At 39.3% G+C, this 23,571-nt stretch overlaps 1 protein-coding gene across 1 annotated transcript in view; it reads left to right on the top strand.

Moving 5' to 3' along the window:
* Positions 1 to 23,571, top strand: part of SLC15A5 (solute carrier family 15 member 5) — a 181,788-nt gene that overhangs the window by 101,868 nt on the left and 56,349 nt on the right. Inside the window, exon 5 of the mRNA XM_053719733.1 lies at positions 8,397 to 8,585. Within this exon, the coding sequence (XP_053575708.1) occupies positions 8,397 to 8,585 (189 nt within the window). The remainder of the gene's footprint in view (positions 1 to 8,396; positions 8,586 to 23,571) is intronic.

Genomic DNA, 23,571 nt, shown 5'->3' with positions numbered 1-23,571 from the left:
AGTGACAGTGAGACAGAAGAATAGAGAGGGAGAGAGTGACAGTGAGACAAAAGAATAGAGAGAGGGAGAGAGTGACAGTGAGACAGAAGAATAGAGAGAGGGAGAGAGTGACAGTGAGACAGAAGAATAGAGAGAGGGGGAGAGTGACTGTGAGACAGAAGAATAGATAGAGGGAGAGAGTGACAGTGAGACAGACGAATAGAGAGAGGGAAAGTGACAGTGAGACAGAAGAATTGAGAGAGGGAGAGGGACAGTGAGACAGAAGAATAGAGAGAGGGGGAGAGTGACAGTGAGACAGAAGAATAGAGAGAGGGAGAAAGTGACAGTGAGACAGAAGAATAGAGAGGGAGAGAGTGACGTATAGACTGAAGAATAGAGAGAGGGAGAGTGACAGTGAGACAGAAGAATAGAGAGAGGGAGAGAGTGGACAGTGAGACAGAAGAATAGAGAGGGGAGAGAGTGACAGTGAGACATAAGAAATAGAGAGGGAGAGTGTGACAGGAGACAGAAGAATAGAGAGAGGAGGAGGAGTGACAGTGAGACTAGATGAATAGAGCCGAGGGAGAGAGTGACAGTGAGACAGAAGAATAGAGAGAGGGGGAGAGTGACAGTGAGACAGAAGAATAGAGAGAGGGAGAAGGTGGACAGTGAGACAGAAGAATAGAGAGGGAGAGAGTGACTAGTGAGACAGATGAATAGAAGAGAGGGAGAAGGTGACAGTGAGACAGAAGAATAGAGAGGGGGAGAGTGACAGTGAGACAGAAGAATAAGAGAGAGGGGAGAGTGACAGTGAGACAGAAGAATTGAGAGAGGAGAGAGTGACAGTGAGACAGAGAATAGAGAGGGAGAGAGTGACAGTGAGACAGTAAGAATAGAGAGAGAGAGAGAGAGTGACAGTGAGACAGAAGAATAGAGAGAGGGAGAGAGTGACAGTGAGACATAAGAATAGAGAGGGAGAGAGTGACAGTGAGACAGAAGAATAGAGAGAGGGAGAGAGTGACAGTGAGACAGAAGAATAGAGAGAGGGAGAGAGTGACTGTGAGACATAAGAATAGAGAGGGAGAGAGTGACAGTGAGACAGAAGAATAGAGAGAGGGGAGAGTGACAGTGAGACAGAAGAATAGAGAGGGAGAGAGTGACAGTGAGACAAACGAATAGAGAGAGGGAAAGTGACAGTGAGACAGAAGAATTGAGAGAGGGAGAGGGACAGTGAGACAAAAGAATAGAGAGAGGGGGGAGAGTGACAGTGAGACAGAAGAATAGAGAGGGAGAGTGACAGTGAGAGAGAAGAATAGAGAGAGGGAGAGTGACAGTGAGACAGAAGAATAGAGAGAGGGAGAGTGACAGTGAGACAGAAGAATAGAGAGAGGGAGAGTGACAGTGAGACAGAAGAATAGAGAGAGGGGGAGAGTGACAGTGAGACAGAAGAATAGAGAGAGGGAGAGAGTGACAGTGAGACAGAAGAATAGAGAGAGGGAGAGAGTGACAGTGAGACAGAAGAATAGAGAGGGAGAGTGACAGTGAGAGAGAAGAATAGAGAGAGGGAGAGTGACAGTGAGACAGAAGAATAGAGAGAGGGAGAGTGACAGTGAGACAGAAGAATAGAGAGAGGGAGAGTGACAGTGAGACAGAAGAATAGAGAGAGGGGGAGAGTGACAGTGAGACAGAAGAATAGAGAGAGGGAGAGAGTGACAGTGAGACAGAAGAATAGAGAGAGGGGAGAGTGACAGTGAGACAGAAGAATAAAGAGAGGGGGAGAGTAAAAGTGAGACAGAAGAATAGAGAGAGGGAGAGTGACAGTGAGACAGAAGAATAGAGAGAGGGGGAGAGTGACAGTCAGACAGAAGAATAGAGAGAGGGAGAGTGACAGTGAGACAGAAGAATAGAGAGAGGGAGAGTGACAGTGAGACAGAAGAATAGAGAGAGGGGGAGAGTGACAGTGAGACAGAAGAATAGAGAGAGGGAGAGAGTGACAGTGAGACAGAAGAATAGAGAGAGGGAGAGAGTGACAGTGAGACAGAAGAATAGAGAGAGGGAGAGTGACAGTGAGACAGAAGAATAGAGAGAGGGGGAGAGTGACAGTGAGACAGAAGAATAGAGAGATGGAGAGAGTGACAGTGAGACAGAAGAATAGAGAGAGGGAGAAAGTGACAGTGAGACAGAAGATTAGAGAACCAGCCACTGCATTGGAACATGAATTTTATTTTTCCCACGATTAAAGAAAAATCCTCTAAATGTAAAAAAAAGACATTGAAAGATGGTGGTCTTAGAACTTGGAAGACGATTGTTTTTCATTGTGGATGAGAGCTTTGTGGGCCATTTGAAAGCAAATGTCTTATCATTGGTTGACCAATTTCCTATCGTCCTTCAGTCTACAGAAAACTGTATTGAACCAGGTGTCAAGGAGATTCAAAACTACTGCAACTCCCAATGACTGTGGGGTCTTTATGAGACCATGATCTGTTTCTCTAAACTTCTTTTTGGCTTAGTAATTTTACAGCCTCTAGTAGCCTGATTCTTCTGTATACTTGATACGGTATTTGCAGACCTTTTCATTTATAATGTCCCATGTTCTCTTTATATTCTTAGTTTAAAGCTAAACCTAGGTAGTCTCATATGCTAATTTCTAAGCCCTTGAAGGCCACCACTTATCTCAGTGTATTTTGACAGTTTTTCACAGTTAGACAGCGCTAGCCCATGTGTGTCATATAGATAACATTGTGCTTACTCCATGGACTTATTTATAAGTCAGCACTGATTGGCTTAAATGCAAGTCTGTCAAAGCACTGAAATAAGGGGGCAGTCTGCAGAGGCTTAGATACAAGGTAATCACAGAGGTAAAAAGTATATTAATATAACTGAGATAAGGGGCAGTCTGCAGAGGCTTAGATACAGGGTAATCACAGAGGTAAAAAGTATATTAATATAACTGAGATAAGGAGCAGTCTGCAGAGGCTTAGATACAATGTAATCACAGAGGTAAAAAGTGTATTAATATAACTGAGATAAGGAGCAGTCTGCAGAGGCTTAGATACAATGTAATCACAGAGGTAAAAAGTATATTAATATAACTGAGATAAGGAACAGTCTGCAGAGGCTTAGATACAGGGTAATCACAGATGTAAAAAGTGTATTAATATAACAGTGTTGGTTATGTAAAACTGGGGAATAGGTAATAAGTAGTGATGTCGCGAATAGTTCGCCGGCGAATAGTTCCCGGCGAACATAGCATGTTTGCATTCCCTGCGGCGGGCAAACATATGCGATGTTCGATCCGCCCCCTATTCGTCATCATTGAGTAATACTTTGACCCTGTACCTCACAGTCAGAAGACACATTCCAGCCAATCAGCAGCAGACCCTCCCTCCCAGACCCTCCCACCTCCTGGACAGCATCCATTTTAGATTCATTCGGAAGCTGCATTGTTAGTGAGAGGAGGGACAGTGTAGCTGCTGCTGATTTAATAGGGAAATTGATAGCTAGGCTAGTGTATTCAGTGTCCACTACAGTCCTGAAGGACTCATCTGATCGCTGCTGTAAGGACAGCACCCCAAAAAGCCCTTTTTAGGGCTAGAACATCAGTCTGCTTTTTTTTTTTTTTTCCTGTGTAATCTAATTGCAGTTGTCTGCCTGCCAGCGTGTTTGTCAGCCTCACAGCGTATACTGTGCCCACTTGCCCAGTGCCACCACTCATATCTGGTGTAACAATGGTGTATATTTAAAAAAAACAACACTTTTTTGACTGTGTTAAATAATAGCAGTCAGTTTCCTTCACACGTGTGCGTTTCAGTGCCTGCCTGCCAGGGCACAGTGTCACCGCAGTGCAACTCATATCTGATGTAACAGTAGTGTAGATTTAAAAAAAACAACACTTTTTTGACTGTGTTAAATAATAGCAGTCAGTTTCCTTCACACGTGTGCGTTTCAGTGCCTGCCTGCCAGGGCACAGTGTCACCCCAGTGCAACTCATATCTGGTGTAACAGTAGTGTAGATTTAAAAAAACAACACTTTTTTGACTGTGTTAAATAATAGCAGTCAGTTTCCTTCACACGTGTGGGTTTAAGGGCCTGCCAGGGCACAGTGTCACCCCAGTGCAACTCATATCTGGTGTAACAGTAGTGTACATTTAAAAAAAAAAAATACAATTTTGACTGTAATAGATTGAATAGCAGTTAGTTGTCTGCAAGCGTGTGTGTCAGGCCTACAGCGTCTACTCTGCCAACTTCTGCCAGTGCACAGTGCCACTCATATCTGTTGTCACAGTAGCTTGCATGCATAGTACCACTAATCGAAAAAAAAATGACAGGCAGAGGCAGGCCACCCCGCAGGGGCCGTCGTGTTCATGGTGCTGTGATTCCCTTTGGCCCTAGAATAATGCCCAGTGTTCAGAGGCCACGTACCCCGAACTTGAACAGTTCTGAGGACATAGTTGACTGGCTAACACAGGACACCCAATCTTCTACAGCTTCCGCTCGGAACCTTGACGCACCATCCTCCTCCAGCTTAGCTTCGGGCACCTCTCAAGTTACCACTCGCCCGCCTGTTGCCACCACCAACACTAGCACCACAGCCGCTTCACTTGATCTGTCAGAGGAGTTATTTACACATCGGTTGGAAGAAATGAGTGATGCGCAACCATCATTGACAGAGGATGTAGATAACAGGGATATGTCTCAGTCAGGCAGCATTACACACATGCACGTAACAGGGATTAAACTGATAGGAATAGTACTACTTAACACACCACTCCTATCTGGTGGCACATTAGATTGCACGCGCAGTGCCCCAAATTTGAAGTAGGAGGACCGACCAAGCATCTTTTTCTATCTCCCGGTTCCTAAAATCGATGCAATATACAGGTCCCCTGATAGGGGACGTAACAGGGATTAAACTGATAGGAATAGTACTACTTAACACACCTTATAATAACGCAGAGAGAGGAGTCTGAAGAAGAGGAGTCAGAGGAGGAAGGTGGCTTTGAGGAGGTGGAAGACCAAACACAGCAGGCGTCCCAGGGGGCTTGTTGTCACCTTTCGGGGACCCTTGGTGTTGTACGTGGCTGGGTGGAGGAAGAGACCTTCAATGACATCAGTGAGGACAAGGAACGGGACATGGCTAGCTTGGTATCCAACCTTGTGCAAATGGGGAGTTTGCGGTTGTGCTAATGGACTGTTTGCGGTTGTTTGCGGTGCGTTAAAGGGACAGTCTAGGCCAAAATAAACTTTCATGATTCAGATAGAGCATGTAATTTTAAACAATTTTCCAATTTACTTTTATCACCAATTTTGCTTTGTTCTCTTGGTATTCTTAGTTGAAAGCTTAACCTAGGAGGTTCATATGCTAATTTCTTAGAACTTGAAGCCCACCTCTTTCAGATTGTATTTTAACAGTTTTTCACCACTAGAGGGTGTTAGTTCACGTATTTCATATAGATAACACTGTGCTCGTGCACGAGAAGTTATCTGGGAGCAGGCACTGATTGGCTAGACTGCAAGTCTGTCAAAAGAAGTGAAAAAAGGGGCAGTTTGCAGAGGCTCAGATACAAGATAATCACAGAGGTTAAAAGTATATTATTATAAATGTGTTAGTTATGCAAAACTGGGAAATGGGTAATAAAGGGATTATCTATCTTTTTAAAACAATAAAAATTCTGGTGTAGACTGTCCCTTTAAACGGGGAGTTTGGTCTGTCACTGTAAAGCGGGCGTAACCCTTACACTACATGAACGATACAACATCATACCTGATGTTTTAAAGCACGTTATTCCAAACAATTTAGGAATGTTAGGTGATTTATGCCCTTTATGGCTTAAAACCAGACTCTGCATCAACTATGTCATTTTCCATGGGAGTTTTGCCATGGATCCCCCTCCGGCATGCCACAGTCCAGGTGTTAGTACCGTTGAAACAACTTTTCCATCACTATTGTGGCCAGAAAGAGTCCTTGTGGGTTTTAAAGTTCGCCTGCCTATTGAAGTCTATGGCAGTTCGCCCGGTTCGCCCGTTCGCGAACAGTTGTGGAAGTTCGCGTTTGACGTTCGCAAACCCAAATTTTTATGTTCGCGACATCACTACTAATAAGTGGCTGTAAATTGGTTTCCTTCGCTATACAGTGACTGTGATTTGCCTCTGGACATATTGCATGGAGAGCAGATAAGAAATATTGTACATTAATCGTATCTGGCAACAGGTTATCCACGTTTGTTTTCTACTGACTGCAATATTAGTTATTGGCAAGAGAATGCTGTGACGCTGAGTCGTGGCTAATAATGGTATTCCTTCACTCCAGGCACTAGTGTGTTAACAAACAGGAACTAAGTGTTGCCTCATTATAGTTTTACAGGAACTAGCAATGCATACTGTGGTATGTGTGCAATGACGGCTCAGCACTCACTGTATGGGCATTGCAGACCCCTCATATAGAATACAGGACCTTGTTGCAGGGGTAAAGAAGCCCTCTTACCTTAAAACCTATCACACAAAAGTGTTTGCTTAAAGGTAACAAATCAGGATGTTTTTGGTTTGAGTAGATGTTATATTCAAACCCAAATGTACAGTCCAGGGCAATTTTTTTTTTAGAGTGACACAAATATTCATTTTCACAAAGTCTGCTGCCTCAGTTTTTATGATGGCAATTTGCATACACTCCAGAATGTTATGAAGATTGATCAGATCAATTGCAATTAATTGCCAAGTCCCTCTTTGCCATGAAAATTAACTTAATCCCCAAAAAACATTTCCACTGCATTTAAACCCTGCCACAAAAGGACCAGCTGACATCATGTCAGTGATTCTCTCGTCAACACAGGTGTCAGTGATTCTCTCGTTAACACAGGTGTCAGTGATTCTCTCATTAACACAGGTGTCGGTGATTCTCTCCTTAACACAGGTGTCGGTGATTCTCTCCTTAACACAGGTGTCAGTGTTGACGAGGCCAAGGCTGGAGACCATTGGAAGCTTTAAAAGGAGGGCGGTGCTTGAAATCATTGTTCTTCCTGTGTTAACCATGGTTACCTGCAAGGAAACATTTACATACATCATTGCATTGCACAAAAAGGGATTCACAGGCAAGGATATTGCTGCTACTAAGATTGCACCTAAGTTAACCATTTATTGGATCATCAAGAACTTCAAGTGGAGAGGTTCAATTGTTGTGAAGAAGGCTTCAGGGCATCCAAGAAAGTCCAGCAAAATGCCAGGATTGTCTCTTAAAGTTGATTCTGCTGTGGGATCAGAGCACTACCAGTGCAGAGCTTGCACAGGAATGGCAGCAGGCAGGTGTGAGTGCAATTGCTCGCACAGTGAGGCAAAGACTTTTGGAAGATGGCCTGGTGTCAAGAAGGGCAGCAAAGAAGCCACTTCTCTCCAGGAAAAACATCAGGGACAGACTAATATTCTGCAAAAGGTACAGGAATTGGACTACTGAGGACTGGGGTAAAGTCATTTTCTCTCATGAATCCCCTTTCCGATTGTTTGGGGCATCCGGAAAAACCTTGTCCAGAGAAGAAAAGGTGAACACTACCATCAGTCCTGTGTCATGCCAACAGTAAAGCATCCTGAGTCCATTCATGTGTGGGGTTGCTTCTCAGCCAACGGAGTGGGCTCACTCACAATTTTGCCCAAGAACACAGACAAGAATAAAGAATGGTACAAAAATATCCTCCAAGAGCAACTTCTCCCAACCATCCAAGAACAGTTTGGTGATGAACAATGACTTTTCCTGCATGATGGAGCACCTTGCCATAAGGCAAAAGTGATAACAAAACATTGAAATTTTGGGTCCATGGCCAGGAAGCTCCCCAAACCTTAATCAGTCAGGATATGGCCCAGAAGTTGATTGACAGCATGCCAGGGTGAATTGCAGAGGTCTTGAAAAAGAAGGGTCAACACTGCAAATATTGACTATTTGCATAAACATAATGTCATTTTCAATAAAAGCCTTTAAAATTAATATCAGTATACCTTAGTAACATCTGACATCAGACTTTGGGAAATTAATATTTGTGTCATTCTCAAAACTTTTGGCCAGGACTGTACAATATGATAAAACGACAAAAATGCATTTTTTGGGGGAAACAAATGTGTAGTCTTTAGACTTATGTTTGGAAATCTGATACTTACTGGGGGTCCATAAAACATCCAGAAAATAATAATAATAATAATAATAATATAAAACACTCTTCTCTCTTTCTAAGTGGGAGGTTTTGCCATTTTTGCATACTTACAGTTCAATAATGAATATCCTTGTTCGGTTGAAAATACAGCAACTTGTGTAGATAACTCATGTAGATGCTCTTACTGATGTTCATATTGTTAAACTGTTGCTAAATATTGCACTGACATGTAACCGACCCACACGTTATATGAGTGTACCCCTCTCTCTCTATTTCCTGCAGTCAGTGGCCATATCTGTGCTGTCCTGTCCTTGCTGGTTGCTGGCATCTATGAGAGCTACAGGAAGTCCTTCCCACTGGTGGAGCAGACTCTTGCAGGGAAAGTGCTTCCAGTGTCTGTAATGCCTTGTTTCCAACTTGCCCCACAGTATGCTCTGCTCGGACTGGCGGAGGCAGTAGTCACACCATTCTGTAAGAAAAAAAAAGAGGTTATTTTTATCTTTATTATTAACACTTATTTTATTAATATTATTATTAACTTTATTTTGTAACACACCAACTGAATCTCCAGAACTATATTATGATGATTATTATTAGTAGTATTATCTTTTATTATTATTATTATTATTATTATTATTATTATTATCTTCTCTATTATTATTATTATTAATATTATTATTATCTTTATTACACAACAACTGGATCTGCAGAACTATATTATTATTATTAGTAGTAACACTTAGTAGTAGTAGCAATAACACAGATTATTATTATTATAACTAATAACTATTATTATATTTTTTATTATTATTATTATCTTTATTAGTAACACAACAACCACATCTGCAGAACTATATTATTATTATTATTATCTATTTTATTATTATTATTATTATTATTATTATTATTATCTATTTTATTATTATTATCTTTATTAGTAACACAACAACCACATCTGCAGAACTATATTATTATTATTATTATCTATATTATTATTATTATTATTATTATTATCATTATCTATTTTATTATTATTATCTTTATTAGTAACACAACAGCCACATCTGCAGAACTATATTATTATTATTATTATCTATTTTATTATTATTATTATTATTATTATTATTATTATTATTATTATTATTATTATTATCTATTTTATTATTATTATCTTTATTAGTAACACAACAGCCACATCTGCAGAACTATATTATTATTATTATTATCTATTTTATTATTATTATTATTATTATTATTATTATTATTATTATTATCTATTTTATTATTATTATTATTATTATTATTATTATTATTATTATTATCATTATCTATTTTATTATTATTATCTTTATTAGTAACACAACAACCACATCTGCAGAACTATATTCTTCTTATTATTTTTTTATTTAAATTGTTTTATTGAGTTTTTAGAAAATACAGCAGTACACAAACATTTGACATAAATGATGCACGGTACAACAAGCTTTGATACATTTTTCATCTTTTCCACGCACTTTAACAGTTAATTCTAATATTCTGAATAATACAAGATTCAATAACAGCATTAACTGACCGGCATTGAAACCTCAGTTTAAAAATGATATAAATTCCTCCTGAACTACCTAGAGCCACTCATGGACCCCAAAGAATAGAAGGAAAGATAACGGTAACAATGGTCACTTTTAGACCTCTAACATTTTAAGTAAAGAGCTGTTAAGGATATCTGGTATCAATGCTGTGTATACAGGAGGAAATCTAAATTACGTTTTGATCTCTAAAAACATAATTTATGTAAGATCTTACCTGATAAATTCATTTCTTTCATATTAGCAAGAGTCCATGAGCTAGTGACGTATGGGATATACATTCCTACCAGGAGGGGCAAAGTTTCCCAAACCTTAAAATGCCTATAAATACACCCCTCACCACACCCACAAATCAGTTTAACGAATAGCCAAGAAGTGGGGTGATAAAGGAGTAGAAAGCATCAACAAAGGAATTTGATAATAATTGTGCTTTATACAAAAAATCATAACCACCATAAAAAGGGGTGGGCCTCATGGACTCTTGCCAATATGAAAGAAATGAATTTATCAGGTAAATTCTTACATAAATTATGTTTTCTTTTATGTAATTTGCAAGAGTTCGTGAGCTTGTGACGTATGGGATAGCAATACCGAAGATGTGGAATTCCACGCAAGAGTCACTAGAGAGGGAGGGATAAATAATAAAGACAGCCAATTCCGCTGAAAAAATTAATCCACAACCCAAATCATAAGTTTAATCTTATAGAGAAAAAAACTTAAATTATAAGCAGAAGAATCAAACTGAAACAGCTGCCTGAAGAACTTTTCTACCAAAAATTGCTTCTGAAGAAAAGAAAACATCAAAATGGTAGAATTTAGTAAATGTATGCAAAGAAGACCAAGTTGCTGCTTTGCAAATCTGATCAACTGAAGCTTCATTCTTAAAAGCCCAGGAAGTGGAAACTGATCTAGTAGAATGAGCTGTAATCCTCTGAGGCAGGGATTTACTTAACTCCAAATAAGCTTTATGAACACCCACAATTCAGTTTAATGAATAGCCAAGAAGTGGGGTGAAAAATAAAGGAAGTAAAAAGCATCAACAAGGAATTGGACTAATTGTGCTTTATACAAAAAGCATAACCACCATAAAAAGGGGTGGGCCTCATGGACTCTTGCCAATATGAAAGAAATGAATTTATCAGGTAAATTCTTACATAAATTATGTTTTCTTTCATGTAATTGGCAAGAGTCCATGAGCTAGTGACGTATGGGATAGCAATACCCAAGATGTGGAACTCCACGCAAGAGTCACTAGAGAGGGAGGGATAAATAATAAAGACAGCCAATTCCGCTGAAAAAATTAATCCACAACCCAAATCATAAGTTTAATCTTATAGAGAAAAAAACTTAAATTATAAGCAGAAAAATCAAACTGAAACAGCTGTCTGAAGAACTTTTCTACCAAAATATGCTTATGAAGAAGCAAAAACATCAAAATGGTAGAATGTAGTAAATGTATGCAAAGAAGACCAAGTTGCTGCTTTGCAAATCTGATCAACTGAAGCTTCATTCTTAAAAGCCCAGGAAGTGGAAACTGACCTAGTAGAATGAGCTGTAATTCTCTGAGGCGGGGATTCACCTGACTCCAAATAAGCTTGATGAATCAAAAGCTTTAACCAAGATGTCAAAGAAATGACAGAAGCCTTCTGACCTTTCCTGGAACCAGAAAAGATAACAAATAGACTAGAAGTCTTCCTGAAAACTTTAGTAGCTTCAACATAATATTTCAATGTTCTCACTACATCCAAAGAATGTAAGGATCTTTCCAAAGAATTCTTAGGATTAGGACACAAAGAATGGACAACAATTTATCTACTAATATTGTTAGAATTCACAACTTTAGGTAAGAATTTAAATGAAGTCCGCAAAACTGCCTTATCCTGATGAAAAATCAGAAAAGGAGATTCACAAGAAAGAGCAGATAATTCAGAAATTCTTCTAGCAGAAGAGATGGCCAAAAGGAACAACATTTTCCAAGAAAACAATTTAATGTCCAGAGAATGCATAGGCTCAAATGGAGGAGCCTGTAAAGCCTTCAAAACCAAATTAAGACTCCAAGGAGGAGAGATTGATTTAATGACAGGCTTGATTCAAACCAAAGCCTGTACAAAACAATGAATATCAGGGAGTTTAGCAACTTGCAGACAAATCTTTATCTAAACCATCCTGAAGAAACTGTAATATTCTAGGAAGTCTAAAAGAATGCCAAGAAAAATTATGAGAAGAACACCATGAAATGTAAGGCTTCCAAACCCGATAATTAATCTTTCTAGAAATAGATTTACGAGCCTGTAACATGGTATTAATCACTGAGTCAGAGAAACCTCTATGACTAAACACTAGGCGTTCAATTTCCATACCTTCAAATTTAATGATTTGAGATCCTGATGGAAAAATGGACCTTGAGATAGAAGATCTGGTCTTAATGGAAGTGGCCAAGGTTGGCAACTGGACATCCGAACAAGATCCACATACCAAAACCTGTGAGCCCTTGCTGGAGCCACCAGCAACACAAACGATTGCTCCATGATGATCTTGGAGATCACTCTTGGAATAAGAACTAGAGGCGGAAAAATATAAGCAGGATGATAACCCTAAGGAAGTGTCAAAGCATCCACTGCTTCCGCCTGAGGATCCCTGGACCTGGATAGGTACCTGGGAAGTTTCTTGTTTAGATGAGATGCCATCATATCTATTTCTGGAAGCCCCCACATCTGAACAATTTGAAAAAAACAAATCTGGGTGAAGAGACCACTCTCCAGGATGTAAAGTTTGACGACTGAGATAATCCGCTTCCCAATTGTCTATACCTGAGATATGGACCGCAGAAATTAGACAGGAGCTGGATTCTGCCCAAACAAGTATCTGGGATACTTCTTTCATAGCCTGAGGACTGTGAGTCCCTCCCTAATGATTGACATATGCCACAGTTGTGATATTGTCTGTCTGGAAACAAATGAACGTCTCTCTCTTCAATAGAGGCCAAAACTGAAGAGCTCTGAGAATCGAACGGAGTTCCAAAATATTGATTGGTAATCTCGCCTCTTGAGATTTCCAAACCCCTTGTGCTGTCAGAGATTCCCAAACAGCTCCCCAACCTGAAAGACTTGCATCTGTTGTGATCACAGTCCAGGTTGGATGAACAAAAGAGGCCCCTTGAACTATACAATGGTGATCTAACCACCAAGTCAGAGATAGTCGAACATTGGGATTTAATGGATATTAATTGTGAGATCCTTGTCCCTGCACCATTGGTTCAGCATACAAAGCTGAAGAGGTCTCATTTGAAAATGAGCAAAGGAGATCGTGTCCGATGCTGCAGTCATGAGACCAAAAACCTCCATGCACATAGCTACTGAAGGGAATGACTGAGACTGAAGGTTCCGACAGGCTGAAACCAATTTTAGTCGTCTCTTGTCTGTTAGAGACAGAGTCATGGAAACTGAATCTATCTGGAAACCTAAAAAGGTGACCCTTGTCTGAGGAATCAAAGAACTCTTTGGTAAATTGATCCTCCAACCATGTCTTTGAAGAAACAACACTAGTTGATTTGTGTGAGATTCTGCAGAACGTAAAGACTGAGCGAGTACCAAGATATCGTCCAAATAAGGAAACACTGCAATACCCCGTTCTCTGATTACAGAGAGTAGGGCACTGATAGTAATCTGGATGAATCGGAATATGAAGATATGCATCCTGTAAGTCTATTGTGGACATATAATGCACTTGCTGAACAAAAGGCAGAATAGTCCTTATAGTCACCATCTTAAATGTTGGTACTCTTACATAACGATTCAAGACTTTTAGATCCAGAACTGGTCTGAATGAATTTTCTTTCTTTGGAACAATGAATAGATTTGAATAAAACCCTAGACCCTGTTCCTGAAAATGAACCAGCATGATTACCCCAGATAACTCCAGGTCTGAGACACTTGGGTTCACTGGAATGCGTAAGAGAAAAAAAATTCTCACAGGCGGTCTTACTCTGAAACCTATTCTGTACCCTTGAGAGACAATGTTCTGAATCCAATGATTTTGGACTGAATTGATCCAAATATCCTTGAAAAATTTTAATCTGCCCCCTACCAGCTGAGCTGGAATGAGGGCCCCACCCTCATGCAGACTTGTGGGCTGGTTTAGATCTCTTAAATGGCTTGGATTTATTCCAGATTGAGGAAGGCTTCCAATTAGAGACCGATTCCTTAGGGGAAGGATTAGGTTTCTGTTGTTTATTCTGTCGAAAGGAACGAAAATGGCTAGAAGCTTTAAATTTACCCTTAGATTTTTTTTTCCTGAGGCAAAAAAGCTCCCTTCCCCCCAGTAACAGTTGAAATTATTGAATCCAACTGAGAACCAAATAATTTATTACCTTGGAAAGAAAGAGATAGCAATGTCGATTTAGAAGTCATATCAGCATTCCAAGATTTAAGCCATAAAGCTCTTCTAGCTAAAATAGCTAAAGACATATATCTAACATCAATTCTGATTATATAAAAAATGGCATCATAAATGAAATTATTTGGATGTTGAATTAGTTTAACAATGCTATACACATTATAATCTGATACTTGTTGCGCTAAAGTTTACAACCAAAAAGTTGAAGCAGCTGCAACATCCGCCAAAGAAATAGCAGGCCTAAGAAGATGACCTGAACATAAATAAGCCTTCCTTAGATAAGATTCAAGCTTCCTATCTAAAGGATCTTTAAAAGAAGTACTATCTTCGGTAGGAATAGTAGTACACTTAGCAAGAGTCGAGATGGCCCCATCAACCTTGGGGATTTTTTCCCAAAATTCCAATCTATCAGTGGCAAAGGATACAATTTTTTAAACCTTGAAGAAGGAGAAAAAGAGGTACCCAGTCTATTCCATTCCCTTGAAATCATATCTAAAATAGCATCAGGAACTGGAAAAACCTCTGGAATAACTACATGAGGCTTATAAACAGAATTGAAACATTTACTAGTTTTAACCCCTTAAGGACCAGCGACGTACCCTGTATGTCACTGGCCTTTTTTTGGGACTTGATTGTTTTATAGCACGGTCTTGCCACCAGCGTTGAGACTGCTCTATTCCACAAAGCCTGCTGGAGGGAGTGCATTAATAGCATGTTCTTGCTAGACTTGTGCTATTATGTCCTGAAAAAACCCTTAACGACCAGTGACATACAGGATACATTGTGGTCATTAAGGGGTTAATATCAAGAGGACTAGTATCCTCCATATCTAATGCAAACCACACTTCTTTTAATAAAGAACGAATATACTCCATTTTAAATAAATAAGAGGATTTGTCAGTGTCAATATCTGAGGCAGGATCTTCTGAATCAGACAGATCCTCATCAGAGATAGATAAATCAGTATGTTGTCGGTCATTTGAAATTTTATCAACTTTATGAGAAGTTTTAAAAGACCTTTTACGTTTATTAGAAGGTGGAATGGCAGACAAAGCCTTCTGAATGGAATCAAATAAATTCTCTTAAATTTACAGGAATATCCTGAGCATTAGATGTTGATGGACCAGCAACAGGTAATGAACTACTACTGATGGAAACAGTATCTGCATGTAAAAGTTTATCATGACAACTATTACAAACCACAGCTGGAGGTATAGTCTCCACAAGCTTACAACAAATGCACTTAGCTTTGGTAGAACCGATATCAGGCAGCAGGATTCCAGCAGTAGATTCTGAGACAGGATCAGATTGAGACATCTTGCAGTATGTAAGAGAAAAAACAACATATAAAGCAAAAATATCAATTTCCTTATATGACAGTTTCAGGAATGGGAAAAAATGCAATCAGCATAGGCCTCTGACATAGAAAAAAAGGCCAGAGGCAAAAAGGAATGGGGTCTGAAATAATGAAAATGTTTGGCGCCAAGTATGACGCACCCCAAACAGAAAAATATTTTCTTTCATGTAATTGGCAAGAGTCCATGAGCTAGTGACATATGGGATATACAATCCTACCAGGAGGGGCAAAGTTTCCCAAACCTCAAAATGCCTATAAATACACCCCTCACCACACCCACAATTCAGTTTTACAAACTTTGCCTCCTATGGAGGTGGTGAAGTAAGTTTGTGCTAAGATTTCTACGTTGATATGCGCTTCTCAGCATTGTTGAAGCCCGATTCCTCTCAGAGTACAGCGAATGTCAGAGGGACATGAAGGGAGTATCACTTATTTGAATACGATGATTTCACTAACGGGGGTTTATTTCATAGGTTCTCTGTTATCGGTTGTAGAGATTCATCTCCTACCTCCCTTTTCAGATCGACGATACAGGGAGTGCAGAATTATTAGGCAAGTTGTATTTTTGAGGATTAATTTTATTATTGAACAACAACCATGTTCTCAATGAACCCAAAAAAACTAATTAATATCAAAGCTGAATATTTTTGGAAGTAGTTTTTAGTTTGTTTTTAGTTTTAGCTATTTTAGGGGGATATCTGTGTGTGCAGATGACTATTACTGTGCATAATTATTAGGCAACTTAACAAAAAACAAATATATACCCATTTCAATTATTTATTTTTACCAGTGAAACCAATATAACATCTCAACATTCACAAATATACATTTCTGACATTCAAAAACAAAACAAAAACAAATCAGTGACCAATATAGCCACCTTTCTTTGCAAGGACACTCAAAAGCCTGCCATCCATGGATTCTGTCAGTGTTTTGATCTGTTCACCATCAACATTGCGTGCAGCAGCAACCACAGCCTCCCAGACACTGTTCAGAGAGGTGTACTGTTTTCCCTCCTTGTAAATCTCACATTTGATGATGGACCACAGGTTCTCAATGGGGTTCAGATCAGGTGAACAAGGAGGCCATGTCATTAGATTTTCTTCTTTTATACCCTTTCTTGCCAGCCACGCTGTGGAGTACTTGGACGCGTGTGATGGAGCATTGTCCTGCATGAAAATCATGTTTTTCTTGAAGGATGCAGACTTCTTCCTGTACCACTGCTTGAAGAAGGTGTCTTCGAGAAACTGGCAGTAGGACTGGGAGTTGAGCTTGACTCCATCCTCAACCCGAAAAGGCCCCACAAGCTCATCTTTGATGATACCAGCCCAAACCAGTACTCCACCTCCACCTTGCTGGCGTCTGAGTCAGACTGGAGCTCTCTGCCCTTTACCAATCCAGCCACGGGCCCATCCATCTGGCCCATCAAGACTCACTCTCATTTCATCAGTCCATAAAACCTTAGAAAAATCAGTCTTGAGATATTTCTTGGCCCAGTCTTGACGTTTCAGCTTGTGTGTCTTGTTCAGTGGTGGTCATCTTTCCGCCTTTCTTACCTTGGCCATGTCTCTGAGTATTGCACACCTTGTGCTTTTGGGCACTCCAGTGATGTTGCAGCTCTGAAATATGGCCAAACTGGTTGCAAGTGGCATCTTGGCAGCTGCACGCTTGACTTTTCTCAGTTCATGGGCAGTTATTTTGCGCCTTGGTTTTTCCACACGCTTCTTGCGACCCTGTTGACTATTTTGAATGAAACGCTTGATTGTTCGATGATCACGCTTCAGAAGCTTTGCAATTTTAAGAGTGCTGCATCCCTCTGCAAGATATCTCACTATTTTTGACTTTTCTGAGCCTGTCAAGTCCTTCTTTTGACCCATTTTGCCAAAGGAAAGGAAGTTGCCTAATAATTATGCACACCTGATATAGGGTGTTGATGTCATTAGACCACACCCCTTCTCATTACAGAGATGCACATCACCTAATATGCTTAATTGGTAGTAGGCTTTCGAGCCTATACAGCTTGGAGTAAGACAACATGCATAAAGAGGATGATGTGGTCAAAATACTCATTTGCCTAATAATTCTGCACTCCCTGTATACTCTCAATTTACCATTACCTCTACTAATAACTGTTTTAGTACTGGTTTGGCTATCTGCTATATGTGGATGGGTGTCTTTGGGTAAGTATGTTTTCATTACTTAAGACACCTCAGCTATGGTTTGGCACTTTATGCATTTATATAAAGTTCTAAATATATGTATTGTACTTATATTTGCCATGAGTCAGGTTCATGTATTTCCTTCTGAAGACTGTCAGTTTCATATTTGGGAATGTAAACATTTTTAAGAAATTTATTTCTTAACTGGGGTTTAGTGTTTTTTTCAATTGACTACTTCTTGTAATTGCGAGTATTAGGCCCGCGGGTGCGTCAAATGCTAAACTTTATTGCTTCATTCTTGGTGCGAAAATGTACGTTTATGACGCAACTTCGTCATTTCCGGCGTCATACGTGACGCCGAGACCTTTCACATGGAGGCGTCATTAGTGACGCGAGTGTGTCATTTCCGGTTATTTTTGGCGCCAAAAAAGTTTACGTTATGTTGTGCGTCATACTTGGCGTAAAACTTTTTCATTATTTCAATACCCCTTGTATGTTTGCCTCTTGCTTTTTTTCTCTATCAGAGGCCTATGCTATTGCATTTTTTCCCATTCCTGAAACTGTCATATAAGGAAATAGATCATTTTGCTTTATATGTTGTTTTTTCTCTTACATTGTGCAAGATGTCCCAATCTGATCCTGTCTCAGAAGTTTCTGCTGGAACATTGCTGCCTGACATCCGTTCTACCAAAGCTAAGTGCATTTGTTGTAAAATTGTAGAAATTATTCCACCGAATGTCATTTGTAATAGTTGTCATGATAAACTTTTACATGCAGGTAGTGTATCCATCAGTAATAGTACATTGCCAGTTGCAGTTCCTTCATCTTCTAATGTGCATGATATACCTGTAAATTTTAAAGAATTTGTTTCTGATTCTATTCTGAAGGCTTTGTCTGCATTTCCACCTTCTAATAAACGTAAAAGGTCTTTTAAAACTTCTCATTTAGCTGTTGAAATTTCAAATGACCAACAACATAATAATTCATCCTCTTCTGATGAGGATCTATCTGATACAGAAGATCCTTCCTCAGACATTGACACTGACAAATCTACTTATTTATTTAAAATAGAGTATATGCGTTCTTTATTAAAAGAAGTGTTAATTACTTTGGATATTGAGGTAACCAGTCCTATTGACGTTCAGTCTAATAAACATTTAAATGCTGTTTTTAAACCTCCTGTGGTTTCCCCAGGGTTTTTTCCCATTCCTGAGGCTATTTATGATATGATTTCTAGGGAATGGAATAAGCCAGGTACTTATTTTATTCCTTCTTCAAGGTTTAAAATTTTTTATCCTTTACCAGCAAAATCTATAGAGTTTTGGGAAAAAATCCCCAAAGTTAATGGGGCTATTTCTACTCTTGCTAAACGTACCACTATTCCTATGGAAGATAGCACTTCCTTTAAGGATCCTTTAGATAGGAAGCTTGAATCTTATCTAAGGAAGGCCTATTTATATTCAGGTCATTTTCTCAGACCTGCTATTTCTTTGGCTGATGTTGCGGCTGCATCAACTTTCTGGTTGGAAAATTTAGCGCAACACGAATTGGATTCTGACATATCTAGCGTTGTTCGCTTACAGCAACATGCTAATCATTTTATTTGTGATGCCATTTTTGATATTATCAAAATTGATGTTAGATCCATGTCTTTAGCTGTTTTAGCTAGAAGAGCTTTGTGGCTTAAATCTTGGAATGCTGATATGACATCTAAATCTAGATTACTATCTCTTTCTTTCCAAGGTAATAATTTATTTGGTTCTCAGTTGGATTCTATTATTTCAACTATCACTGGGGGAAAAGGAGTTTTTTTGCCTCAGGATAAAAAACCTAAGGGTAAATCTAAGGCTTCTAACCGTTTTCGTTCCTTTCGTCAGAATAAAGAACAAAACTCAATCCTTCCCCCAAGGAATCTGCTTCCAATTGGAAGCTTTCCTCAAATTGGAATAAATCCAAGCCATTTAGGAAACCAAAGTCAGCCCCTAAATCCGCATGAAGGTGTGGCCCTGATACCAGCTCAGCTGATAGGGGGCAGATTAAGGTTTTTCAAGGATTTTTGGATAAAATCTGTCCAAAATCATTGGATTCAGAGCATTGTCTCTCAAGGGTATCGAATAGGATTCAAAGTAAGACCTCCTGTGAGAAGATTTTTTCTCTCACACATCCCTGTAAATCCAGTAAAATCTCAGTCTTTTCTGAAGTGTGTTTCAGACCTGGAGTCTTCAGGGGTAATCATGCCAGTTCCTCTTCAGGAACAAGGTTTGGGGTTTTATTCAAACCTATTCATTGTACCAAAGAAAGAAAATTTATTCATACCAGTTCTGGATCTAATTTTTTTTAATTGTTATGTAAGAGTACCAACTTTCAAGATGGTGACTATAAGGACTATTCTGCCTTTTGTTCAGCAAGGACATTATATGTCCACAATAGACTTGCAGGATGCATACCTTCATATTCCGATTCATCCAGAACACTTTCAGTTTCTGAGATTCTCTTTTCTAGACAAACATTACCAATTTGTTGCTATTCCATTTGGCCTAGCAACAGCTCCAAGAATCTTTTCAAAGGTTCTGGGTGCCCTACTATCTGTAATCAGAGAACAGGGTATTGCGGTGTTTCCTTATTTGGACGATATCTTGGTACTAGCTCAGTCTTTACATACTGCAGAATCTCACACGAATCAACTAGTGTTGTTTATTCGGAAACATGGTTGGAGGATCAATTTACCAAAAAGTTTCTTGATTCCTCAGACAAGGGTCACCTTTTTAGGCTTCCAAATAGATTCAGTGTCCATGACTGGAAGTTTTAGGTCTCATGACTGCAGCATCGGACGCGATCCCCTTTGCTCGTTTTCACATGAGAACTCTACAGCTTTGTATGCTGAATCAATGGTGCAGGGATTATGCAAAGATATCACAATTAATATCCTTGAATCCCAATGTATGACACTCTCTGACATGGTGGATAGATCACCATTGTTTGGTTCAAGGGGCTTCTTTTGTTTGCCCAACCTGGACTGTGATCACAACAGATGCAAGTCTTTCAGGTTGGGGAGCTGTTTGGGGATCTCTGACAGCACAAGGGGTTTGGAAATCTCAAGAGGCGAGATTAACAATAAATATTTTAGAACTCCGTGCAATTATCAGGGCTCTTCAGTTCTGGCCTCTGCTAAAGAGAGAACCATTCATTTGTTTTCAGACAGACAATATCACAACTGTGGCTTATGTCAATCATCAGGGTGGGACTCACAGTCCCCAAGCTATGAAAGAAGTATCTTGGATACTTGCCTGGGTGGAATCCAGCTCCTGTCTAATCTCTGCGGTGCATATCCCAGGCGTAGACAATTGGGAGGCGGATTATCTCAGCCGCCAGACTTTACATCCAGGGGAGTGGTCTCTTCATCCAGATGTTTTTTCTCAGATTGTTCAGATGTGGGGGCTTCCAGAGATAGATCTCATGGCCTCTCATCTAAACAAGAAACTTCCCAGATACCTGTCCAGATTAAGGGATGTTCAGGCGGAAGCAGTGGATGCGCTGACCCTTCCTTGGTGTTATCAACCTGCTTACATCTTCCCGCCTCTAGTTCTCCTTCCAAGAGTGATCTCCAAAATCATCATGGAACAGTCTTTTGTGTTGCTGGTGGCTCCAGCATGGCCACACAGGTTTTGGTATGCGGATCTGGTTTGGATGTCCAGTTGCCCGCCATGGCCACTTCCGTTACGGCCGGACCTACTATCTCAAGGTCCGTTTTTCCATCAGGATCTCAAATCATTAAATTTGAAGGTATGGAAATTGAACGCTTAGTTCTAAGTCATAGAGTTTTCTCTGACTCAGTGATTAATACTATGTTACAAGCTTGTAAATCTGTCTCTAGGAAGATTTATTATAGAGTTTGGAAGACTTACATTTCATGGTGTTCTTCTCATAAATTCTCCTGGCATTCTTTTAGAATTCCTAGAATTTTACAGTTCCTTCAGGATGGTTTGGATAAGGGTTTGTCTGCAAGTTCCTTGAAAGGACAAATCTCCGCTCTTTCTGTTTTATTTCACAGAAAGATTGTTATACTTCCTGATATTCACTGTTTTGTACAGGCTTTAGTTCGTATTAAGCCTGTCATTAAATCAATTTCTCCTCCTTGGAGTCTTAATTTGGTTCTGAAGGCTTTACAGGCTCCTCCATTTGAGCCTATGCATTCTTTGGATATTAAACTACTTTCTTGGAAAGTGTTATTCCTTTTGGCTATCTTTTCTGCTAGAAGAGTTTCTGAGCTATCTGCTCTTTCTTGTGAGTCTCCTTTTCTGATTTTTCATCAGGATAAGGCAGTTTTGCAGACTTCTTTTTTTGTTGTCCCTTCCTTGTGTCCTAATCCTAAGAATTCTTTGGAGAGATCCTTGCATTCTTTGGATGTGGTAAAAGCTTTGAAATATTATGTGGAAGCTACTAAAGATTTAAGGAAGACTTCCAGTCTATTTGTTTTATTTTCTGGTCCTAGGAAAGGTCAGAAGGCTTCTGCTATTTCCTTGGCTTCTTGGTTGAAACTTTTGATTCATCAAGCTTATTTGGAGTCAGGTAAATCCCTGCCTCAGAGATATACAGCTCATTCTACTAGATCAGTTTCCAGTTCCTGGGCTTTTAAGAATGAAGCTTCAGTTGATCAGATTTGCAAAGCGGTGACTTGGTCCTCTTTGCATACATTTATTAAATTCTACCTTTTTGATGGCAGCTGTTTCAGTTTGATTCTTCTGCTTTTGATTTAAGTTTATTCTTTTTCAAAAATGAAAATAAACTTATTTTTTTGGGTTGTGGATTAATTTTTTCAGCGAAATATGGCTGTTTTTATTTTTATTCCCTCCCTCTCTAGTGACTCTTGAGTGGAAGACTCCACATCTTGGGTATTGATATCCCATATGTCACTAGCTCATGGACTCTTGGCAATTACATGAAAGAAATAAGCACTTGTGGCACATAAGTCCTTAATTTTGGTTTCCTAACTTGCTCATTAAGCTAAAATCAGGCTTCTGCATCCTGTAGGCCTATGACATGAAAAGAACGAGCAACCTTTTAGGGGAAAACCAGTTGGTATTTCTGAGGAGACTTTTCCTTATAACCTTAAGAATAGGAAAGTGTATATGTTGGGACCTGGTACTTAATAAAGATATATCTTTTAATGCAGACCTGTCGTGAAGGAGACGACTGTAGTGAACCCTTTATAGTATGTTCATTGAACATAATCGCTAAATATTAATATATAGATAAACATTCTAACAATGCTATTTGCTCAGAGATGTTTATATTAGTGAAGTTATTGGAATGAGTGAGCAGGGTTATTAACTAAAGCAGCCACACAACCCAAACAATATGTAAAGCAACAACGAATCTTAATTATGACTCGGAATATACAAATATAAATAGATGGATTCAGGAATGCAATAAAACTTGCTGGACATTCCCTGTGAGTCTGAGGTCCAGTGCTAACCTTCTATGCAGTTCCATGAACATAAGGGATTCGCTACTGGCATGGTATTACAACCCAGTCAACATATTATATAATAATACTACGTGTACAGGAGAGAGTCCACTTGATATTCTGGCGGATGAAATATAAATAACTTCAGATACCTAACAAAGTTAGGAGCCCCCATCATGTTGAGTAAAGCATAGTGCACCTATCATATCTGTCCCATTCAACACATAGCAATATATAGGGAACCCTGCTGGCAGGATGAGTAACTCAGAAAATATGCAATATAAAGAAGCAATAGCAAAAATGATCAAATATACTGTACGTAACAACTTCATACTACTAAACATTATGTAAGGTAAACATTTGTGACATATATATCAAGAAATGCTCACTAATCTAATTCTGAGCCTCTGCTCCCTGAAGGGCTAATAAAAATAGCATGTATAATGGTGCAGGATAGGCTTAGCTGGGATCTCTAAGTTTAAGCCTCCTTAGA

This window comes from Bombina bombina, chromosome 6, assembly GCF_027579735.1.
Source record: "Bombina bombina isolate aBomBom1 chromosome 6, aBomBom1.pri, whole genome shotgun sequence".
Taxonomy (NCBI): Eukaryota; Metazoa; Chordata; class Amphibia; order Anura; family Bombinatoridae; genus Bombina; species Bombina bombina.
This window is presented reverse-complemented; position numbering and strand designations above follow the sequence as displayed.